Genomic DNA, 17,670 nt, shown 5'->3' with positions numbered 1-17,670 from the left:
ATTCAACGGTTGAAACTATGACATTTACTTTCAGATTCAGATCAAATGCTCTAAATGTAAAATATATTATTGTTAATTAATTTGTTAATTACTTAATACAACAATGAGAAGATATAGCCATAATACTAAAATGTACTACAATTTGAAATTGAAATGCAATTTTACTTTGTCAATTTTTAAAGCCTAATTTATGACTGTGAAGTGACTTTTTTTTCTCCAAGAATTAGGACCAAAGGAAGATCATTCATCTCAAGAGATGCTTTTAGTCTTATTCGAAACTCCGTACTCTACCAGGGACAACGGGAGGAAAATTCATCCGAGAAAAACTACAAGGCTTCATAACAGAGTAGATTGGACTCCTTCATTCGGAAATGGGATTCCAGGATAGAAACAAATAAGAATGAAGAGATTCATTCATGATGAGTAGAGAAAGAGAGAGAGAGAAAAAAAGGAAGAATAATTATAAAAAAAAAGTGGTGATGGTAGATTTTAGTAAACATGCCCGAGAATTTTAATATTCAAAATACACTTAATAGTAATTACTAATTAGTTTATTTGAGTTCGTGCGAAGCGCAGTATTAATTATGTTGTGATTTTATTCATTACGCGGTATGACGTCATTATGAGGACATTGGAATCGTAGCCAATGGGCAATGAGTTCTTATACTATCTGGAGGAGCACAAGCTCCAATAACGCAACCTGTTGTGGTGCTAAACATCAATTTTTATTACAAATTCCTGTGGGTAAACTCATATGATCTTTGTCTAATTATAAAAGTGTAATAGTTTGTCGTTGTTAAAGTTTTTTAACATCATGTGGTGTTTTATTTAACTCTTCCATTTTGGGCTAGCATTTTAAATTCCCAAAAATTGTTTTTGAGGTGAAAATGATAGACTCACATCACGTTCACAGCTCAAAATCAAAGTAGATATTTTTTAAAAGTTTTTCTAAAGTAAATCGTCAAAAAATAATAGAACTAATTCTTTAGACGGATAAATTTGCCCTTCAAAAGTAAATTATCAACTTTAGTTCGTGTTTGTACAAGAGTATGTAGTTTCAGTTTCATTCAAATGATATTATATTTATTTAATAGATATTAAATTTGTAATAATAAAATAATTCATTCATTATGGTAAACAAGTTTGTTTATCTTGGGTGTCGAACTGAAGCCGATAGGACACTAACTTCTGGCATCGGACTTAATCGATTTCCCGACCCCTTAATTCGTACGCCTAAATGGATCAACACAACCCGTCATGAATCATCATAGATACCTCGTCTAATTTTGCAATTTGCTCATTACATTTTAACGAAGGACATTATTTTTATACTGATAGTATAAGAACTCATTGACAGAGTCCTAAAAGTAGAGTTACGTCACCAGGCTATCCGCTTTGACGATAGCTGACTTCCTCATGTGTTTGAGTCACGGCCCAAAACAGTCAAAATTTAAAACCATATTTTAGGTGAAGAACTCTACAAAGGCGATGTATTTTGTTAAAATACCCCAAGTATGCCCTCTTGTCGTGTGCCGTGGATTACCTAAAAAATGGAAATATGTCGAGTTCGGAAGAGAATACAGAATCAATAAAAACACTTATAATCATTAAATACCTTTTTACATCAGATTTATTCATCGTACTTCAATTTGGTGATTGTTTTAATGAGGAAAAATATCTCTGAACGATAATAGTCTCGAATGATTATAATCTCAAATATTTTTGAAACCTGACAACCCAGAGAAAAACTGAGATCGGTTTTGGATTTTGTGCTTTAAATAAATTATATTATTGGTTTAATTTTATTGGTGGTAAATTTGACCCTTCTAATTGTGCCCCTGTGTTTTAATTTTAATTAGAAAAGTAAGAAATTAAAGTGTTAATATGCATAGGCATAGGAGGCGGGAGGGATGCAATTGTCCAACCTCCATTAATGAGGGAACTATAAATATTCCTTAAGTTATATATTTGGTAAAGCAATTTGATATATTTGGGCAAGTAGTGTGATATATTCCTACTATGTTATAACTTTAATAAAGATCTTCGAAACAAATAAATCAGTCACGAAAATATTAAAATGCAATTGACAAATATTCGGGCAAAATTTGGATGCCCCCTCCCCCTAAAAAAAAGAACAAAAACTCCCTTACGCTTTTAAATATATCGTACATCTGATAGAATTCTTTATTTAAATTGCTTTATCCCATTTTTTCATTACAACTTGATCAATTTGCTGATATGATAAAAGTTACATCTAGACACCAGTAAACGAAATTTATGTATTTTTATATATATATATATATTTAAGCAGAAACGAAGGATTTTTCTGTTGTTCGTCCCCTCTTGAGAGCTTCCTACAAAAAGGAAATCCGAATATGATTGATAACCTAATTTTGAGTAGGTAAATAAACAAAAGTAATTTCAAGACTTTGCAAATTGCCTAATTTATTTTGTACTTACATATTTTAATACACAAACTGAATCTAATTTACCACCCCTTTTTTCAAGCACAAAGGCGCTAATAAGAGTCAAGAAGGGTATTCGGAAAAATAACACCAGTTTATTTCTCAACAAGCAGAGTTTCCATTAAACAGCCTAGTCAGTACACCACTGCCACAGGGGCGATTCAAAGTTAAGATGTGCTTAGGAGTTAAGAACTTGTACTCTTATAGATATTTAAGACCCCCCCTATTAAAATAAAGAAATTTGAGGTGTATTGCGAAAGGAGGTCAAATGCCGTAAACCTTCATAGTATCTCGCAACCTTTTCTCCATAAATAAACCGAAAAAAAGGGCTAAAATCTCTTGGTACTCCTTCCAACTATGGGAACTTATTATTAGAGTTGTGTAAATTATACATTTAAGATTTATTTGCATTTTGGGCTCTTATTTGCATTTTCGACCTTTATTTACATTTTTCCAGCCATTTTTAAGTAAAAAAATATTCAGTTATTAGAGTAAAGGAAGGATTGAGTGCGAGTATTGGAGAAGGAAGAGAAGAAAAAAAAAAAAGGATGAATCGATTGGCAACATGAGTTATAAAGGGAAAAGTACTCGGTTAAAAAAATATATATTATATCCATCTTGCCACCAGGGTTATTTAAATTATTTACAATCGTTTTTTTCTTTATAAATATTAATTTATGCTATATAAAGTTGTTGAAAATGCAATTTGCAATATTCTAATGAAACTTAAAACTTTAATCCAAGGTTAATAGAAATACAAGGTTAGACCATCATGTAATCGGGCTTGCTAGAATTTTCAATCTGATGTATTGTACCGACTGCTGGGCAAGATAGGGAGGAGATTTTGACAAAACACGTAACCACTCATAATCTATGACGTCACAATTGCTAGAATTTTCAATTTAATTTCTCGTACCAACTCCTGGGTAAGAAAAACAGATTTGGACAAAACACACAACCACTCATCTACCCTGAGTCTATATTGAAAGCTTGGTGGAAGTCAGAGATAAGTCGTACACGCGTTATGGTATAACCTTGTATTTCTATAAGCCTTGATCTCATCGATGTAATTTTTATTAAACAAATGAAGTTAAAATTCAACATCCAAACATACAATTGAATTACTGTCATATAAATTTTAGTCCACATACAACATAATTATTTCAAAAACCTTAAAATATATATGGTTAATTAATGATTTGGAAATCGAAACTTTAAAAGAGCTTAAACGACCCCCCTCTTCCCTTTCACAAATGTTTTTTTTTCTACATTAAAATAATCCTTAATCATTTCACTTCTTTAGCAAATCATATCATAATAATAGATATATTACTGAATTATTCTTGAAATTTTTATCTTGTAACTACAATCTCCTCCAGTTAATTCCTTATTTTTTAAAGGTTGCAATACTTGAATTTCAACTTTCCGCTGTCGCTGTCTGTCTCTAAATTCGAGATAGAAAGAAAAGGTATGACGTTCGGGTAAACATATACAGTGTACCCAAAAAGATTTCAGTCTGTCTTTTTTTTTATATAACAACAATTATCCAGTTTGAATTAAAGCTCTTATACAACTTGAATTTCAATCATATTAGTCAACAAATAAAGAAAACATGAGTACACTTCATTTTTCTCCTTACAATTTTTTTAAAATTTTTTGTACCAATCAAGAAGGAGGAAGTTTAAAAAAAATACAAAAAAGAAATGAATATTCTTAAGTTTCACTTACAACTTCCTCGACTGAATGTCGTTTTATTTGTTAAATTGAAAAAAATAAAAATAGTCATTTTCTTTTTTAATATCAAGACAAAGCAACTCGGGGGCGTTCGCAGGAGTATATTTTTTTCTCCTCAAATTACCTTTTTTTAGAAAATAAATCCCTGCAAAATTTGTTTCCACCTGTTTTACCATTATGTTTTTTACAAAGTGATAATTTTTCCTGTGTCAAAGCAAAAATTCCTTGATTGAAGAGTGGGAGGGCTATAAATCACCCCTGTGGATACCTCTAACAACTACAACTGTATATAAAAATGAATTGAACTCTCAAATGTTGATCCTTTTATGATCTAGATCCCTCAATAAATTTAATCTTGTCTCAATCTTAAACGTTTAATGTCTTGGTCTTTTTGTGATCTTGGGTACAGTAGTCTTAATTTAATATACCATTAATAATTAATGTCTTAATCAACCATTAAATATATTAAGTTGAATAATTTTGGTAGAATAGGTATTTAAAAAGAAAATTGTTAATGATTTTTCCTTTACTTAATTGCAGGCATGTAAACGAAACGTGAAATTTATCGTCGTTCAGCGGATCGCACGTTCAATAAACGGAACGATATTTAAAAAAAAATGCTGAATGCTAAAAATGAAAATTTTAGCGTTCCATTCCACTAATTCACGAGGTATGAACACATAAAATTATTTTGAATTTTTTTCCAAAATTAACGGTCACCAAGAATCTAAGACATAATACATACTTTTTTTTTACATTTCAAGCCTTTTGAAGATGTTATGTCTGCAATCGGGAAAACATCGGATTCGTTTTGACGTATGGTCAACACTAATACAAAAAAATAAATATATATGTATGAGAGCGGGTCGGGTTATATTTTAGCTCTTTTTATAGCTGGTAGGATGGGTTGTCGAAAATACTAACCTCTGCCACGTTGCTACCTTTATTGTATCATACAATTTTTCATCCGAAAAGACAAATAAAAAAGGCCCAAAATCAGTTGGTAGTTAGCCAATCCTTCCCAACTACGGAACTATTCTTCAAGGATTGTTGATAATTGTTCATAACTTAAAATGAGCTAACTATAATTCGACTAATCAACGTTCAGAATACTGATTACGAGAAAATATGCAAAAATGTCGACAGATGACAACAAAATATGTACACAATAAATTTTTCTGTTTGTGAGGTAACGCTGTGTTGCATAACTTATATGTATGTACCAACGAATTACTCCACAGATAACTGATTATCTGATAGGTACATATATAGTAGACATAGAATAATTTGAAATGTTGAGTGATCGATAAATATTTTGAAGTGATTTGAATAGAGTTATTTAAATTTAAAAAATCATATTTTCTATCTTTCATATCTTTGAAAGAAGGATTATATTTGGTTCGTTAATACTATTATTTCAGCGTTCTAGTCGAACACTAAACTGGAACGAATACAATAAAGGGTTGTAAAAATATTTGTTGCGGTATAAAATTAGCTTATATTAAAATCTTTATCATCACTCAAGCTTACAACATTTTAGAATAATATTAATACCATTTTAAATGTACCTTGATGACATTATAGTACGGGTATACCTAACAACACTAATATTAACGCATTTTTGAACTTTTACTATTCAAATAGAAGTAAAATAATTTTTAACTTATTAAAGATAGTTTTTGGAAATAAATACACGTATCACAGTATTTAATTAACATTTATTTATTTTCATTAATTACAGATACAATGAGTCATAATTAACATGTATTTGGATTATTTTAACTTGTATCTAGATTATGATTTTTAAAGCTAAGAGAAGTTTCTAATTTTCCTAAATTATCTTACAATTATCACTTTTTCTGACTTGTACAAAATACAGGAATTATGGCATTAAAACTCGACTAATCAATTGAGAGGAGTCGCTTCAATTATTCTTCCATCAGATGTAACAAAATGTGACGTATATGGAAAAGAGGATGGATTATCTAAAGGAAACCTTTGAAGACGTACAATATTTGATTGTGGAATTGAAACGGGATGAAAAAGTGATAGAGATTCACTTTGTACTCTTGATGATGAGGATTTTGGAAATTTCCTTCCCTCGATAATGACGGCATCCGAATCATCAAATTGACGATTATCATTTCCTAATTGACCGAAAAAAGAACCAGTTGAATCATCAAACTGGCGATCATCATTCTCTATTTGACCAAAAAGAGACTCAGCTGAATCATCGAATGAAGATACCTCAATCGGTCTTGGAGGCTGATTTGCAATAGATACTGGACCTTCCTTTCCATCATAAGTCACCTTTGCTTGAAATCCATTTTCTGCATCTGCAGTGTATGTAACCGTTCTAATTCTTCCATCAGGATCAGCGACAGAATATGAGCCCCGAACTACATCTCCGTCCCTGGTCTCCTCTCTTGTCTTTGTATCTCCAGTCAATGTATCAGATACGGAATATCCAAAGTTATAGCCAGGATCGATTTTTCTTTCTTTTTGTACTTTCTGTACGGTTGGACTAAGGGATATAAGTTGACGAAGGGATGGAGATGCTCTTTGAACAAGCGTCGGAGTTTGATACACTCTTGTCTTCCTTGTATCAAATCGAATTGGACTTCTTAAGGGAATAGCACGAAGGCCAGAAAAGTCAGAGATCCGAATTGGAGCTTGAATGAACCTTGGAGAACCAGCACTCACTATGGAAGCTAGAGCAAGAAACAATATCTGAAAAAAAAGTACTCGTTTAAGTCCAGAAAGAAACTAATATATTATAAATATAGTACTTACAGCTTTAAAAATCATTTTTTTTTGTAGAGTAAAAGATATTCTCGTGAAGATCTTTCTGAGAAGATTGATATCATCTAGTCAAGGAACACATCCTTTTATATGTTCATCATCATTAGAAACAGAAACAACATTATTACAACAATGTCACATCAGGTCATGGAGAGACTTGTCACACGCCCTGATTCTGTCTTGGAGTTATCCACCCTCCCCCCTCTAAAAAAAGTATGTATTAATTTGTTCACTGACCGTTTGGAATGTTATTTTTCTGTTAAAAAAGAAACCATAAGAATATTTTCCACATTTTTCGTTTATTTACTGATTGATATTGTCTTTTAATTGAAAACAGGGTTTGATTTGTATATTAAGACAGAAATACCTACATATTTATGTATATATACATAATAGGCATATGAAAATATATCTTTCTATAAACCAACTGCATTCTTTTATAAATACACAAAAATATACCGTGTTGTGTCTGTCTTATAATTTTCAATCCAATCCAGTACAGAAAATAAATCGTTCGATCCTATCAGCTTTTATTAGGCTATTATATGTAGCCAGGGGTATGAGGGGGAGTTCAAAGATTTTGCTAACCTTCTGCGTCAAAAACAACAATGGTTGTTATTAAATTACTCAAAAATTGGAGCTATGATGTCAAGATGTGAATTTAAAAACTCATTTTAAACTTCTTCTAAAATAAAGATAGAAATACAGTTTTTCACATGAATAAAAAATCAACTTCTTAAATGTCATCCACTCACCCTCCAAGAAAAAATCCAAATCAAGGCCCAGCGAGACAACCCCCCCCCCTCCCTTTCCCAATTTACTCAGGCAGAAAGGGATTTAAAGTTAAAAAACAAAAAAAACAAAAATAGGATTTTGAAACTGTTAATAGGTTTGGGATTCTTATTTTTTATGAATCTGCAACGATGAATTATTTCATTATATTTCAGATATACAGAGTGGGGAACCAAAACTTGAATTTAATGACAATTTTATACCCGTTATTTTTAATTATGAGTTTTCCCATATCTCTATGTTTAAAAGTGTAGGAGCAACTACAAAAAAGGCAAATTCGTGTACGATCTCGTCTGCGCCGATGCCAGTACCGAGAACACTGCAGAGATCGATCTCCATCCAGACTGCCTACTTCATCGATAAGTCCATTACAGGCCCATACAGCCAAGAAGAACCAAAACGTCTGCAGTAACAAAATAGCAGACTTCTGACCTGCCTCCATGAGGCCCTACTCCAGACTTCAACCCCCGGACTTTGAAGTTTGGAGCGTCCTGGTAAAGAATGTCTATCGCAACTCCCATCCAAATTTGGGTACATTCCGAGATGTCATCATGATTGCGTGGTACACCATGCCCACGGCCTACATCTTCAAGAGCTACCAATCGGGTCGCCGGCGTGTCGAGGCTGTTATTACTTGTGAAGGAGAGCATAATGAATAAAAATAAAGCTTAATACTTAAAAAACTTTAAATCTGTATACAATTTAAATATATCACAAATCTGTTTGGAGTTGTTTTTTCTGGATTCTATAAAAATCAAGTTTTTTGTAACTTAGTCATGCTATTGCAAGTTTTGGTTGCCCATTCTGTATAATTACAGTTACACACTCGGTAATCATATAATATCATTAAGACTAGTCATATTTTGGCCTCCTATAATTTTAAGGTTAAATAAATCAATATTCCCAGGGATTTATACATAATTCAACAGTTTGATGATATTAAATAAAAATAAAATATTCAAGTGTTTAAGACATAGCTAAATATAGTTGTAAATGTAGATACAAAATTTAAAAGATGACATAAATTCAGGGTAATACTTCTATATTATAAATTTACTTGGACAAAACACAAAATAAAAACCCGTCTTTTTATATAAATAAACCCACCTAGAATTATTTTTGAAACAACTATAATTTTGAAAGTTGACACTTTACACTATAAAATCAAAACTGAATCTATTTAGATTGATTAATTAACTGTTTAACTTTTTAGTAAGTGTACTTTACTAGCAGTTTAAAACCCACATTATTAGACCAAGTAAAAATTAATTTTATGCATCGTAATTAATGCTAAAGACCCTTATTAAGGCCCACGGGGAGATTAAGGCTACGGCAAAGACACTAAGCAGCTTAAAAACCACCCTAAACACTTTACAAACTATATTTGCGCAAAACATGTTTTGGTCCGAGGTAGTGTGATTTTGTTAGTAAATGACGGGAAATTTTCCCTAATGACAATTTTCTACTCAGACAATTTTCTCCAGGGCAATTTTCCTAGACCCCAAATATTGATCACGTAGTATTTGTTTCGCCACTTGGTTTACTGCTTTAATGTAAAGAAGATTGATATACATATATGTGTCCAATTGATTTCTGTTTGAAATGTATCTATTTTGACAAAATTATTTTGTTGTACTAAATGTTTTTGTTTATGTAACAAATTCATAATATAAAACTACAAACACTCCCTTTCGCGTCTCTTTTTGTAAAAACTCATCGAATTGAGTCGATGATATACAGAACGTACGTAGGTATGTACAATATGTGTATTAATATAGGTACACCAGAGACTGACAAAAACATCATATTCACATATGAATAGCATCAATAAATAACAATAATAATCTCCCTTTCTTCAAGTCATTTTCACTTAAAATGACTTTAAGAAATTTATTGAAAAGGAATTTTTATTTAAAAAGGAAAAAAAAATTACTTAAAGGTTTAAAAGAAGAAGGCTTTAGAATCCTTTATATATATATACCACATATATATAAAATTGAATAAGGCCACATCAATATTCAAATATTCATTTATATATATATATATACTTTATTTCTTTACATGAAAGACGATAAGAGCCATTGGCATCAACTTCCCCCATTCCACATACTCTTATATTAAAGTGACAACACTGTTAAAAAATGGGATTAGTTTTGTTGTTGTTGCTTTCTGGAATATCTCAACCTCTCCTTCCAATTAAAAAAAAAAAAACCCTTCTATTTGGCTAATTACGTCCTATACTCACCTACAACTGTAGTAGCCATAGTACACATTAACAAGGGATGGAACAGCTAGAATAAACAACTACTTCAGTCGTCATAAAAAATATTTCTAAATTTGGATATATTTTTAAATACTAGAGTTATTATTGTGTCAGTCCTTATTTATTGGGTCCAGTCCAGTCTGAGGACCAGTCCTTCGACTGTCACTACTAGAAATGATTACAAAAAGAAGAAATATTTTAAGTGACGTCATCAAGGACAGAACACTATCAATTTTAGAACTGATATGCAGGAATGGACCGTAACAATAGTTAAGTGGACGGGACTGCAGTCTTCAGTCCAAAATAAGGATCGAAGACAACATTGATTATAGTATTACAATACTCCATCTGAGCTAGGAATTGTCATTGAAGTACACACATAGTAAGTACATTTCCTTCTCTAGGAACTACCAGGTATCGAACCTACTCACATTGAGTTCAAGAGCATTATTTATCTGGAGTGCGTTGCTCATTGAGCTACATCGTTCAAATTTGAAAATTTTCAAATTTTTTCGAAACATGACATATACAAAAAGGTCGATAATGGTTCGTAACTATTTAACGAATATATACTACTTATAAAAACTGGCAAACAATATTAATAGAAAATATTTTATTGAATAATATTATGATTTTATATTTGTTCGACTTATATTTCATATATGCACTAATAAATATTCATAATGTACTATTCTATTTTGATACTTTCCTCAGATCAGGAGTACAACCTTTTCCAACCATTTTCAGAGGGATGATGATTGCTTTGTTACAGAGACTACTACAAAATTTGTATTCTTCTTTGATAATTATGTTTATTAAGTCTTAAACCTTTATTTGATGAGTAGTGTCAGCAGTAAATAAGGATTGATTAATTTTCGAATGAAAATATACTTAATTTTTGAAGAAAAATCAATTATTACAAATAAAACTAGAGTGGAAACTTTCACCTAAAACATTTTATCTTGAAATTAACATTGATTTTTGCTGTATGTTAAGATCCAAAAGTTGGCATTGTGTGACATTTTTAGCCGTTTATGTAACTTTGATCCTTATGCTGTTCCAAAACTTCTATTATTATACCTACAAAATGATCCTAGTTTGATTGATGGATCTCAATTTGATCCAAAGTTATGGCAGATTATGCATTTTACACGTTTTGTGCGAGTTTGACCTCTCAAAATTAAATGACCGCTTACTTTTAACATATATATTCTTTCTACGAAATTTTAACAAAATTTTGTTTGTCACTTTTTCAGTAATCCTGTCTAAAAACAGACGAACAAACCGATGCGAAAAAATAATCTCCGTTCATTTTCGTTGGTAGAGGTAATTACTATACGAGTATATACTACATTTCTGATGGCACAAAACAGGTGACCTCTATTAATTATTGAGGGTTTCATCATTGGAGAATTTTTGGCATTTGAAGTATAACTTCAAACTTTATCCATTCTCTCTCTCTCTCTCTCCTTGAATTTTGATGGGAACTTATATTCTCTGTTTTTTTTTAATATCCTGGATGACCTGTTTTACATAATGGGCATGAAAAGGTACTAGTATTTTCACACGAATTAAAATCAATCTTTTGATGAATTTTAAGCGTGAAATAGCTATTAAAATTAGTATATTAACTTATCTATTCATAGTACATTTAAAAGAGTATGTATTACAATCATATTATGTTATAAAAAGAAAAAGTGAATGCTAGGCCGACTAATCTATAGCAGGCAGAAAAATACTTTTTCTTGTTCCTATCTTTCTCTTGTGTATCCTATGGTTAGAGCTTATCACGTAGTTACCTTTATTTTATCTTGCAATATTTCTTTTATAAAGAAACAGGGGCAAAGGCACAAAATCAGTTGCTAGTTGGCCATGTCTTATACTCCCCAACAACTATTGCATGTCGTTATCTTTATTGTATATCACATTTCCCCCCATAAAGAAACAGGAGGGAAGGTCAAATGATACTTACCCAGTTACGCCTTAAACCCTCCAACAACAGTAGGAGTATAGTAAGCCGTTATTGCAGATTCTCCTCCATAAAGGAACAATTGAAAGGTTTAAAATCAGTGGTTAGACAGCCAATTCTTCCCAAATATGTTACTCAATAATTGTTAGGGATAGTTCACAGATTCAGAGAGCTAATTAGAATTCAATTAATTCATGTTGCTCAGATCAAGGATAAGGGGTAAAAATGTTGGTATCGTGACAACACTAGTCTGCTTCATGAATATATCTGAGGATAAGGGCATTATATATTATTGTAATACCCAGTTTATTCTGGATTTGATCTGTTGAGGATTTTTTTCAAGATTCTTCAATAAAATTAACCCTTTACGTACCAGTTTTCAGCACAAAACAGTCTGGATTTAAACATCTACATATATCTAATATGTATACCAAACTAATTCGCCCAACTGTTCGGAGTGTCTATATTCAAATGGGAATAACTGTGTAAATATGATTAAAAAAACAAATATGACGTCATCTATTGAGCATCCCATAAACAGCATACCCCTTCTATCAGATGCAGTCATTGGCTCAACATTGACACCAACCACCTTGTGGCTTTTATGTTTTAGACTATTCATCCTTTAGCTAATAGTAGGTATATTTACTACTTAACACAATTTAATTCAACTAATCAAAGTTAAGGACAGTAATGAGGATCCAGAGAGTTGTAGCTAAATCAATAGTTGGATACAAAAATTAAGTGACATTTTTGATGTTGCACAGCGTTATTCCACTTTCATAAAAATTATCAGTTGTCGATTTATTCCTTATTAGTTATGAGTATTCTAAGCAATGATTTTTTTAATTCGAATACATTCTTGTTAAGCAATGAACATATTAGTTAATAGCAATACGCCAATTACGGCCTATTATTCTCCCCAACTCATCTACTAACTACTTATTATAATTTGAAGCTTCTTTAAAGAGGAAAAAAGGTGATACACCTAGTAATGAGCACATAGTAGATAGAGTTCCTATGTACATACTTAGGTATAATAATTAATATATCTCACTTTTCCCATAATTTACCCCCAAATAACGAATATTGAAGTTCTCATTACTAAGCTTTTATTTCAAATTTTTTAATAATTAAGAATAGCTTATGTAATAGATGTGATCTTGATTATAAATCTATTGGTTTCTATGTATATTAAGGTGACCAACCGTCCTCTTTTTACATTTTTACGTTGTTTTCAGTAAAAAAATCATGAAATGTCAATTTTAATGAAGGACAAATGACGCAGGTTAAAAATCGACTTAAATAAAAAATGAAATTTGAATTAAAGAAAGACAAAATCCAAATTTTTTTTTCTAAGCCCCCCAAAACCAACCCCAAAATAACTTAATTAAAAAATAATTGGATAAAAAAAAAAGTAATCATATGTATCTTATCTTAAATGAATTTATTTCTCATTTTGACGCCAAATGTCTTCTTTTTTGAGAATCAAAATATGGTCACCCTAATGTATATACTCCATGAATGGTCTCAATCAATATTGTACAGTACATCTAGGAGTAAAAGGGGAAGGGACTCTCCACTACTCTCCTATTGCTCCTTACTGAACAACAATCGCTTTCTCCCTCCCATTTCTTTGGACATATATGAAGCTCTTCTTATTGGTTTTCACCGATAAATCAATCCCCAATACTGAAATTGAGTATTTGACTCATACAGAGGGGGTTATTTTATATATTTTCTTATCTTCCTTCGTCAGAGAAGGATTTTCCCTCTCTTTACAATCTACGTACATAAATTTACATACAACATATGTGCGTATGTAGATATGTTGTTGTTTTTATTCTTCTTATTGTTGTTGTTGTTGTTATTTCCCCACTCCTTCATCTCTCACTTGGGATTGGTCCAATGGCTGTCTCTTAAAATGGCTCTCCTCCTTTTCCCTATTCTTTAAAGGTGGACTTTCTAAGGCTTTCACTATGTATTAAAGGTGCTATTACTACGGCGTGAGTCCTCTCTCTTTCTCTCTCTGCCCCCCTACTCTTTACTCGCCACCATTGTTTATCGATTTTCTCCCTTCTACTACCCATTCCTTCATTTTTTGTTGTTGTTGAAGATGATGGAATGGAATAGTAATAAATATAGATATAAAGAGAGAAAGAAAGAGAGGGGGAAAGAGAGAAAATATCCGTACGTCTTTCATTTTGACCAATCCAAAGCCTCCTTTCACAAATCCATCCATACAAAATATACAAAAGAGCATTTTGGATGATTTTGTATATATTTATTCATTATTATAACTCTAAGTCACACTCAATCACTATATACAGATTCACTAAATGATGTACTTACATCTTATATAACAATATAAAGTCATAACACATTGCGAAAAAGTAATAAAGGATCACTCACTCACTTACTGAGAGAGAGAGAGAGTCTCTCAACCAAATGCTAAGAAAACTAATTAAAACGTCTTTCTTCATCAAAGGAATCTAAACTAATAAGAAGCAAAAAAAAAAAGTCTTTCTTTTCACTTCTAAAAAAAATAAAAATAATAAACTTTCTCTAACTAATTTTTTAATTTCCCCCACTTTCCATCGTTTTCCTTGATGAGGAAAAGGCTGCTTCTACTAGAAGGATTCTTTCCCTCCTTGCTTTTTAATGAATGCCCCCGCGTTTACAAAAACAGCTTTTTCTTGTTGTTTTTGATATTCAAATGTGTCTATGTTCTTATGTATGTAAAATATGTAAATTTCAACTAAATAAAGCGTTACAGACTATGTACACACTACAATGAAAAGGGAAGAATACTTGATATTAAATTTTAGTGTTGGATTCGAATATATCCCGAACTCGAAAAAAGAATCTAGTTTTCTAGTAAAGTCCACAATTTTAAGACAACTTACTATGACTCGTCCACTGAAATTTTACACTAGTCAACAAATTTTGGGCCTTAGATTAAGATAGTATGTTCTTTATTTCTTTTAACTCTATAAACATGAACATATCTAGTCCACAATTTTTATTTCTGTGGTCCATAGAGAGCAGCATTTTATATTGTCTTTAGGTTGTCTCTTAATGGAGTATTGGGCAAAGAGGCACAGTAGAACTATGAAATCCTACTCTACAAAATCAACGAACAGGGATACAGAGAATAGGGAAGGGTTCATAGGGCTTATATCCATAGTTCTACTTTGTTCGTTGCTCTACCAAAAATCCACCTTATATATCTTTACCTTAGAAAAATTATAATTTTTTTCATTGTGATCCAAAAAGTATTTATTAGACACTTCTGAAGAAAGTGCCAATTTTTCGTCATTTAGATTGTGAAAAATAAATATTGTTGTAAAAAATATTCTGTGGGCCACAAAAGCAGAAATATCGAGTTATAAAAATCCTTTTCATGCTTCTTGAAGTAAAATCAATCAGGAACACACCATTTTAATCAAAGGCAAAAAAAAAATTTGAATTTTGTTGACTAGTCATTTGAAAAACTCGAATATTCAAAACTCGAAATATTCGAATATATATGGATTAATCTCATCTTCTTTTATTTCTATATTTTTATTGAGTATGGAATTTCTCATTAATTTCGTTTGTCATATTTATGGGGGGGATATTTTTTCTAGTGTCTCATTGCACCTAGCTTTTCCGATTTGTTAATTTCACAAATGAAAGAAAAAAAAAATCAACCACACTTTTAGCTTTCATAATATGTTGTTGTATACAAAAAGTCTCAAAGCTACTGCCCCCAATGTGTTCAATTTGACTCACGAGAGCTAAGGAACTATAAAACGAATCTTTTATGCAAATAAATACTCATTGCCTACATTGTTAATATAATTGATGGTTTTATTGATGTAGTTAAACTAACTTACTTGATTTTTTTTAACCATTCAATGAAAAAATAATGTATTTGCAAGTGTAAGGTAGGGGGAATTATATTATATAATGATGACGTCCAAGTCACAAAACCTTACAATTTTATTAAATAAATATTACTCTTAGTCCAAAAAAGTGAGGGCTCCTTGTTCTTAATTGTTCCAACGCCACTGATGAAGATTCAAATCTCAAAAAATCAACTCGACATCATATTAAAATGAACGGAACTCCATAGTTATGATTCGAATCCAACCCTATGTATTAAATATTAATAATAAGTAAATTCGCCAAATGATGTTTTTTTCTTCCCTTTTGTATTTATGTATACTACATATTGTTGTCGTAAGAGCATTTCATTCCTACGTACAAAGGTCTTATGTATGTACTATGTGTAGATATAATTCCTGGTGATGGTGGGGGAGCGAAAAAAGAAAAAAGGAAAGAGTGAAGTAAAATGGTTCATTTGCATAATTCACCCCCCTCCCTCTCTCCCTCACTCCGAACCCCACTACCACTAGGGATGATGGCGTTTAATATTTTATATTTACATATATGAATGCTGTGTACATATGTAACTAGACAATGCTTTATGCCATAAGGGGCTTTTAATTTGAATAAATCTGTTAAAATAAATGCAGGGATGAAACACATTCATAAAGCACTATGTATGTAATATGTAGTTTTATTTAGAACATGATATCAGTTGTGTTTTTGCTTCTCTCTGCTCGAAAATCAAATGAATGAACACTTAGTATAGAATGTATCTTGGGTGAGAGTTTTTTTCATCTTATAATTAGTTGACATAATATGTATTCGTGTTGTTCTGTGTACTTGTACAGTAATATTTTACGAGCTTAATTTGTTACTGGACGTAAGTCAAACCAATTTATCCTATAAAAAATATCTTAAAATAAACTATCGACCTGAGTGTATCCTTAAAATAACTCGTATTTCAATGCAATTTTTGCTCCGAATTCAGCTCGTATCAAAAGGTATTACTGTACTTTGGGTAATACCGGGATTATAAGTAATTACCAAGTAATACGTGTAAAAATGTCTGACTAACAACAAAAAAGGCAACACATATGTGATCACGTGTCAGTTTTGGGTTCCCCCTCTCTACTATCATAATAACCAATACCTGCATTACATCATAAAATATTGTGCCAACGATGATGCCACCCTCAAACTTATGAGCTAGACTGCCATAAAACAAAATTTCCTTCGAAATTATATATACCGGTGAGCAGATTAAATCAGCCAAAAATTGTCAATTATTATCAATATTTTATTTCTTTAAAAAAATATCCTATATATTTAAAAAAGAAATTAAGTCATAAATTTATTTTTTTAGAACAAATGAAATTAAAGGTTATTAATAAATTAACCGTTAGAAATATATTTCTCTGAGTTATTTTAAGTTTAATTAATATTTTTGATCCGAACATTCAATTTAGTTTATACTTACGTATTTGGCATCACTTTTAATTTTCATTTATTGTCAAAAAAACTAAAAAATGCATAAAATCCTAAGTATTGATCATCAATAAATTAAAACTAAATTTATAATGATCAAAAGAACAATTCTGGGATTTTTTTCTCAAATCTTGGAAGATTATTTTCTTAGCTACATGGGGATGAAGAAAAATAACAATGACTGAGCTTTTGTTTGATAATGAATAATTACTGGAATTCCAAAGGAAAATTTGAAAAAAACAAAACATATATTGATTAATGGATTTTTTTTTAAACTCGACCATTCG

The 17,670-nt window shown here is 31.1% G+C and overlaps 1 protein-coding gene across 2 annotated transcripts; it reads right to left on the bottom strand.

Annotated features, from left to right (window-relative positions):
* Positions 1 to 5,905: 5,905 nt before the first annotated feature.
* On the bottom strand, positions 5,906 to 14,529 carry LOC121114986 (uncharacterized). Of its 2 annotated transcripts, XM_071887367.1 has the most exons (3): positions 14,378 to 14,517; positions 6,993 to 14,248; positions 5,906 to 6,929 (listed from the first exon to the last, which is right to left on the bottom strand). In XM_071887367.1, the coding sequence occupies exons 2-3, from the start codon at positions 7,005 to 7,007 to the stop codon at positions 6,105 to 6,107; spliced, it is 840 nt and encodes a 279-aa protein (XP_071743468.1). In that variant the 5' UTR covers positions 7,008 to 14,248; positions 14,378 to 14,517; the 3' UTR covers positions 5,906 to 6,104. The 2 variants fall into 2 exon arrangements, with proteins under 2 accessions (XP_071743468.1, XP_040565058.1); XM_040709124.2 differs by having other exon boundaries at positions 6,993 to 14,529.
* Positions 14,530 to 17,670: the final 3,141 nt, after the last annotated feature.

Source organism: Lepeophtheirus salmonis, chromosome 3 (genome assembly GCF_016086655.4).
Source record: "Lepeophtheirus salmonis chromosome 3, UVic_Lsal_1.4, whole genome shotgun sequence".
NCBI lineage: Eukaryota > Metazoa > Arthropoda > Copepoda > Siphonostomatoida > Caligidae > Lepeophtheirus > Lepeophtheirus salmonis.
The sequence above is the reverse complement of the archived record's forward strand: the minus strand, read 5'-3'. Positions and strand labels throughout refer to the sequence as shown.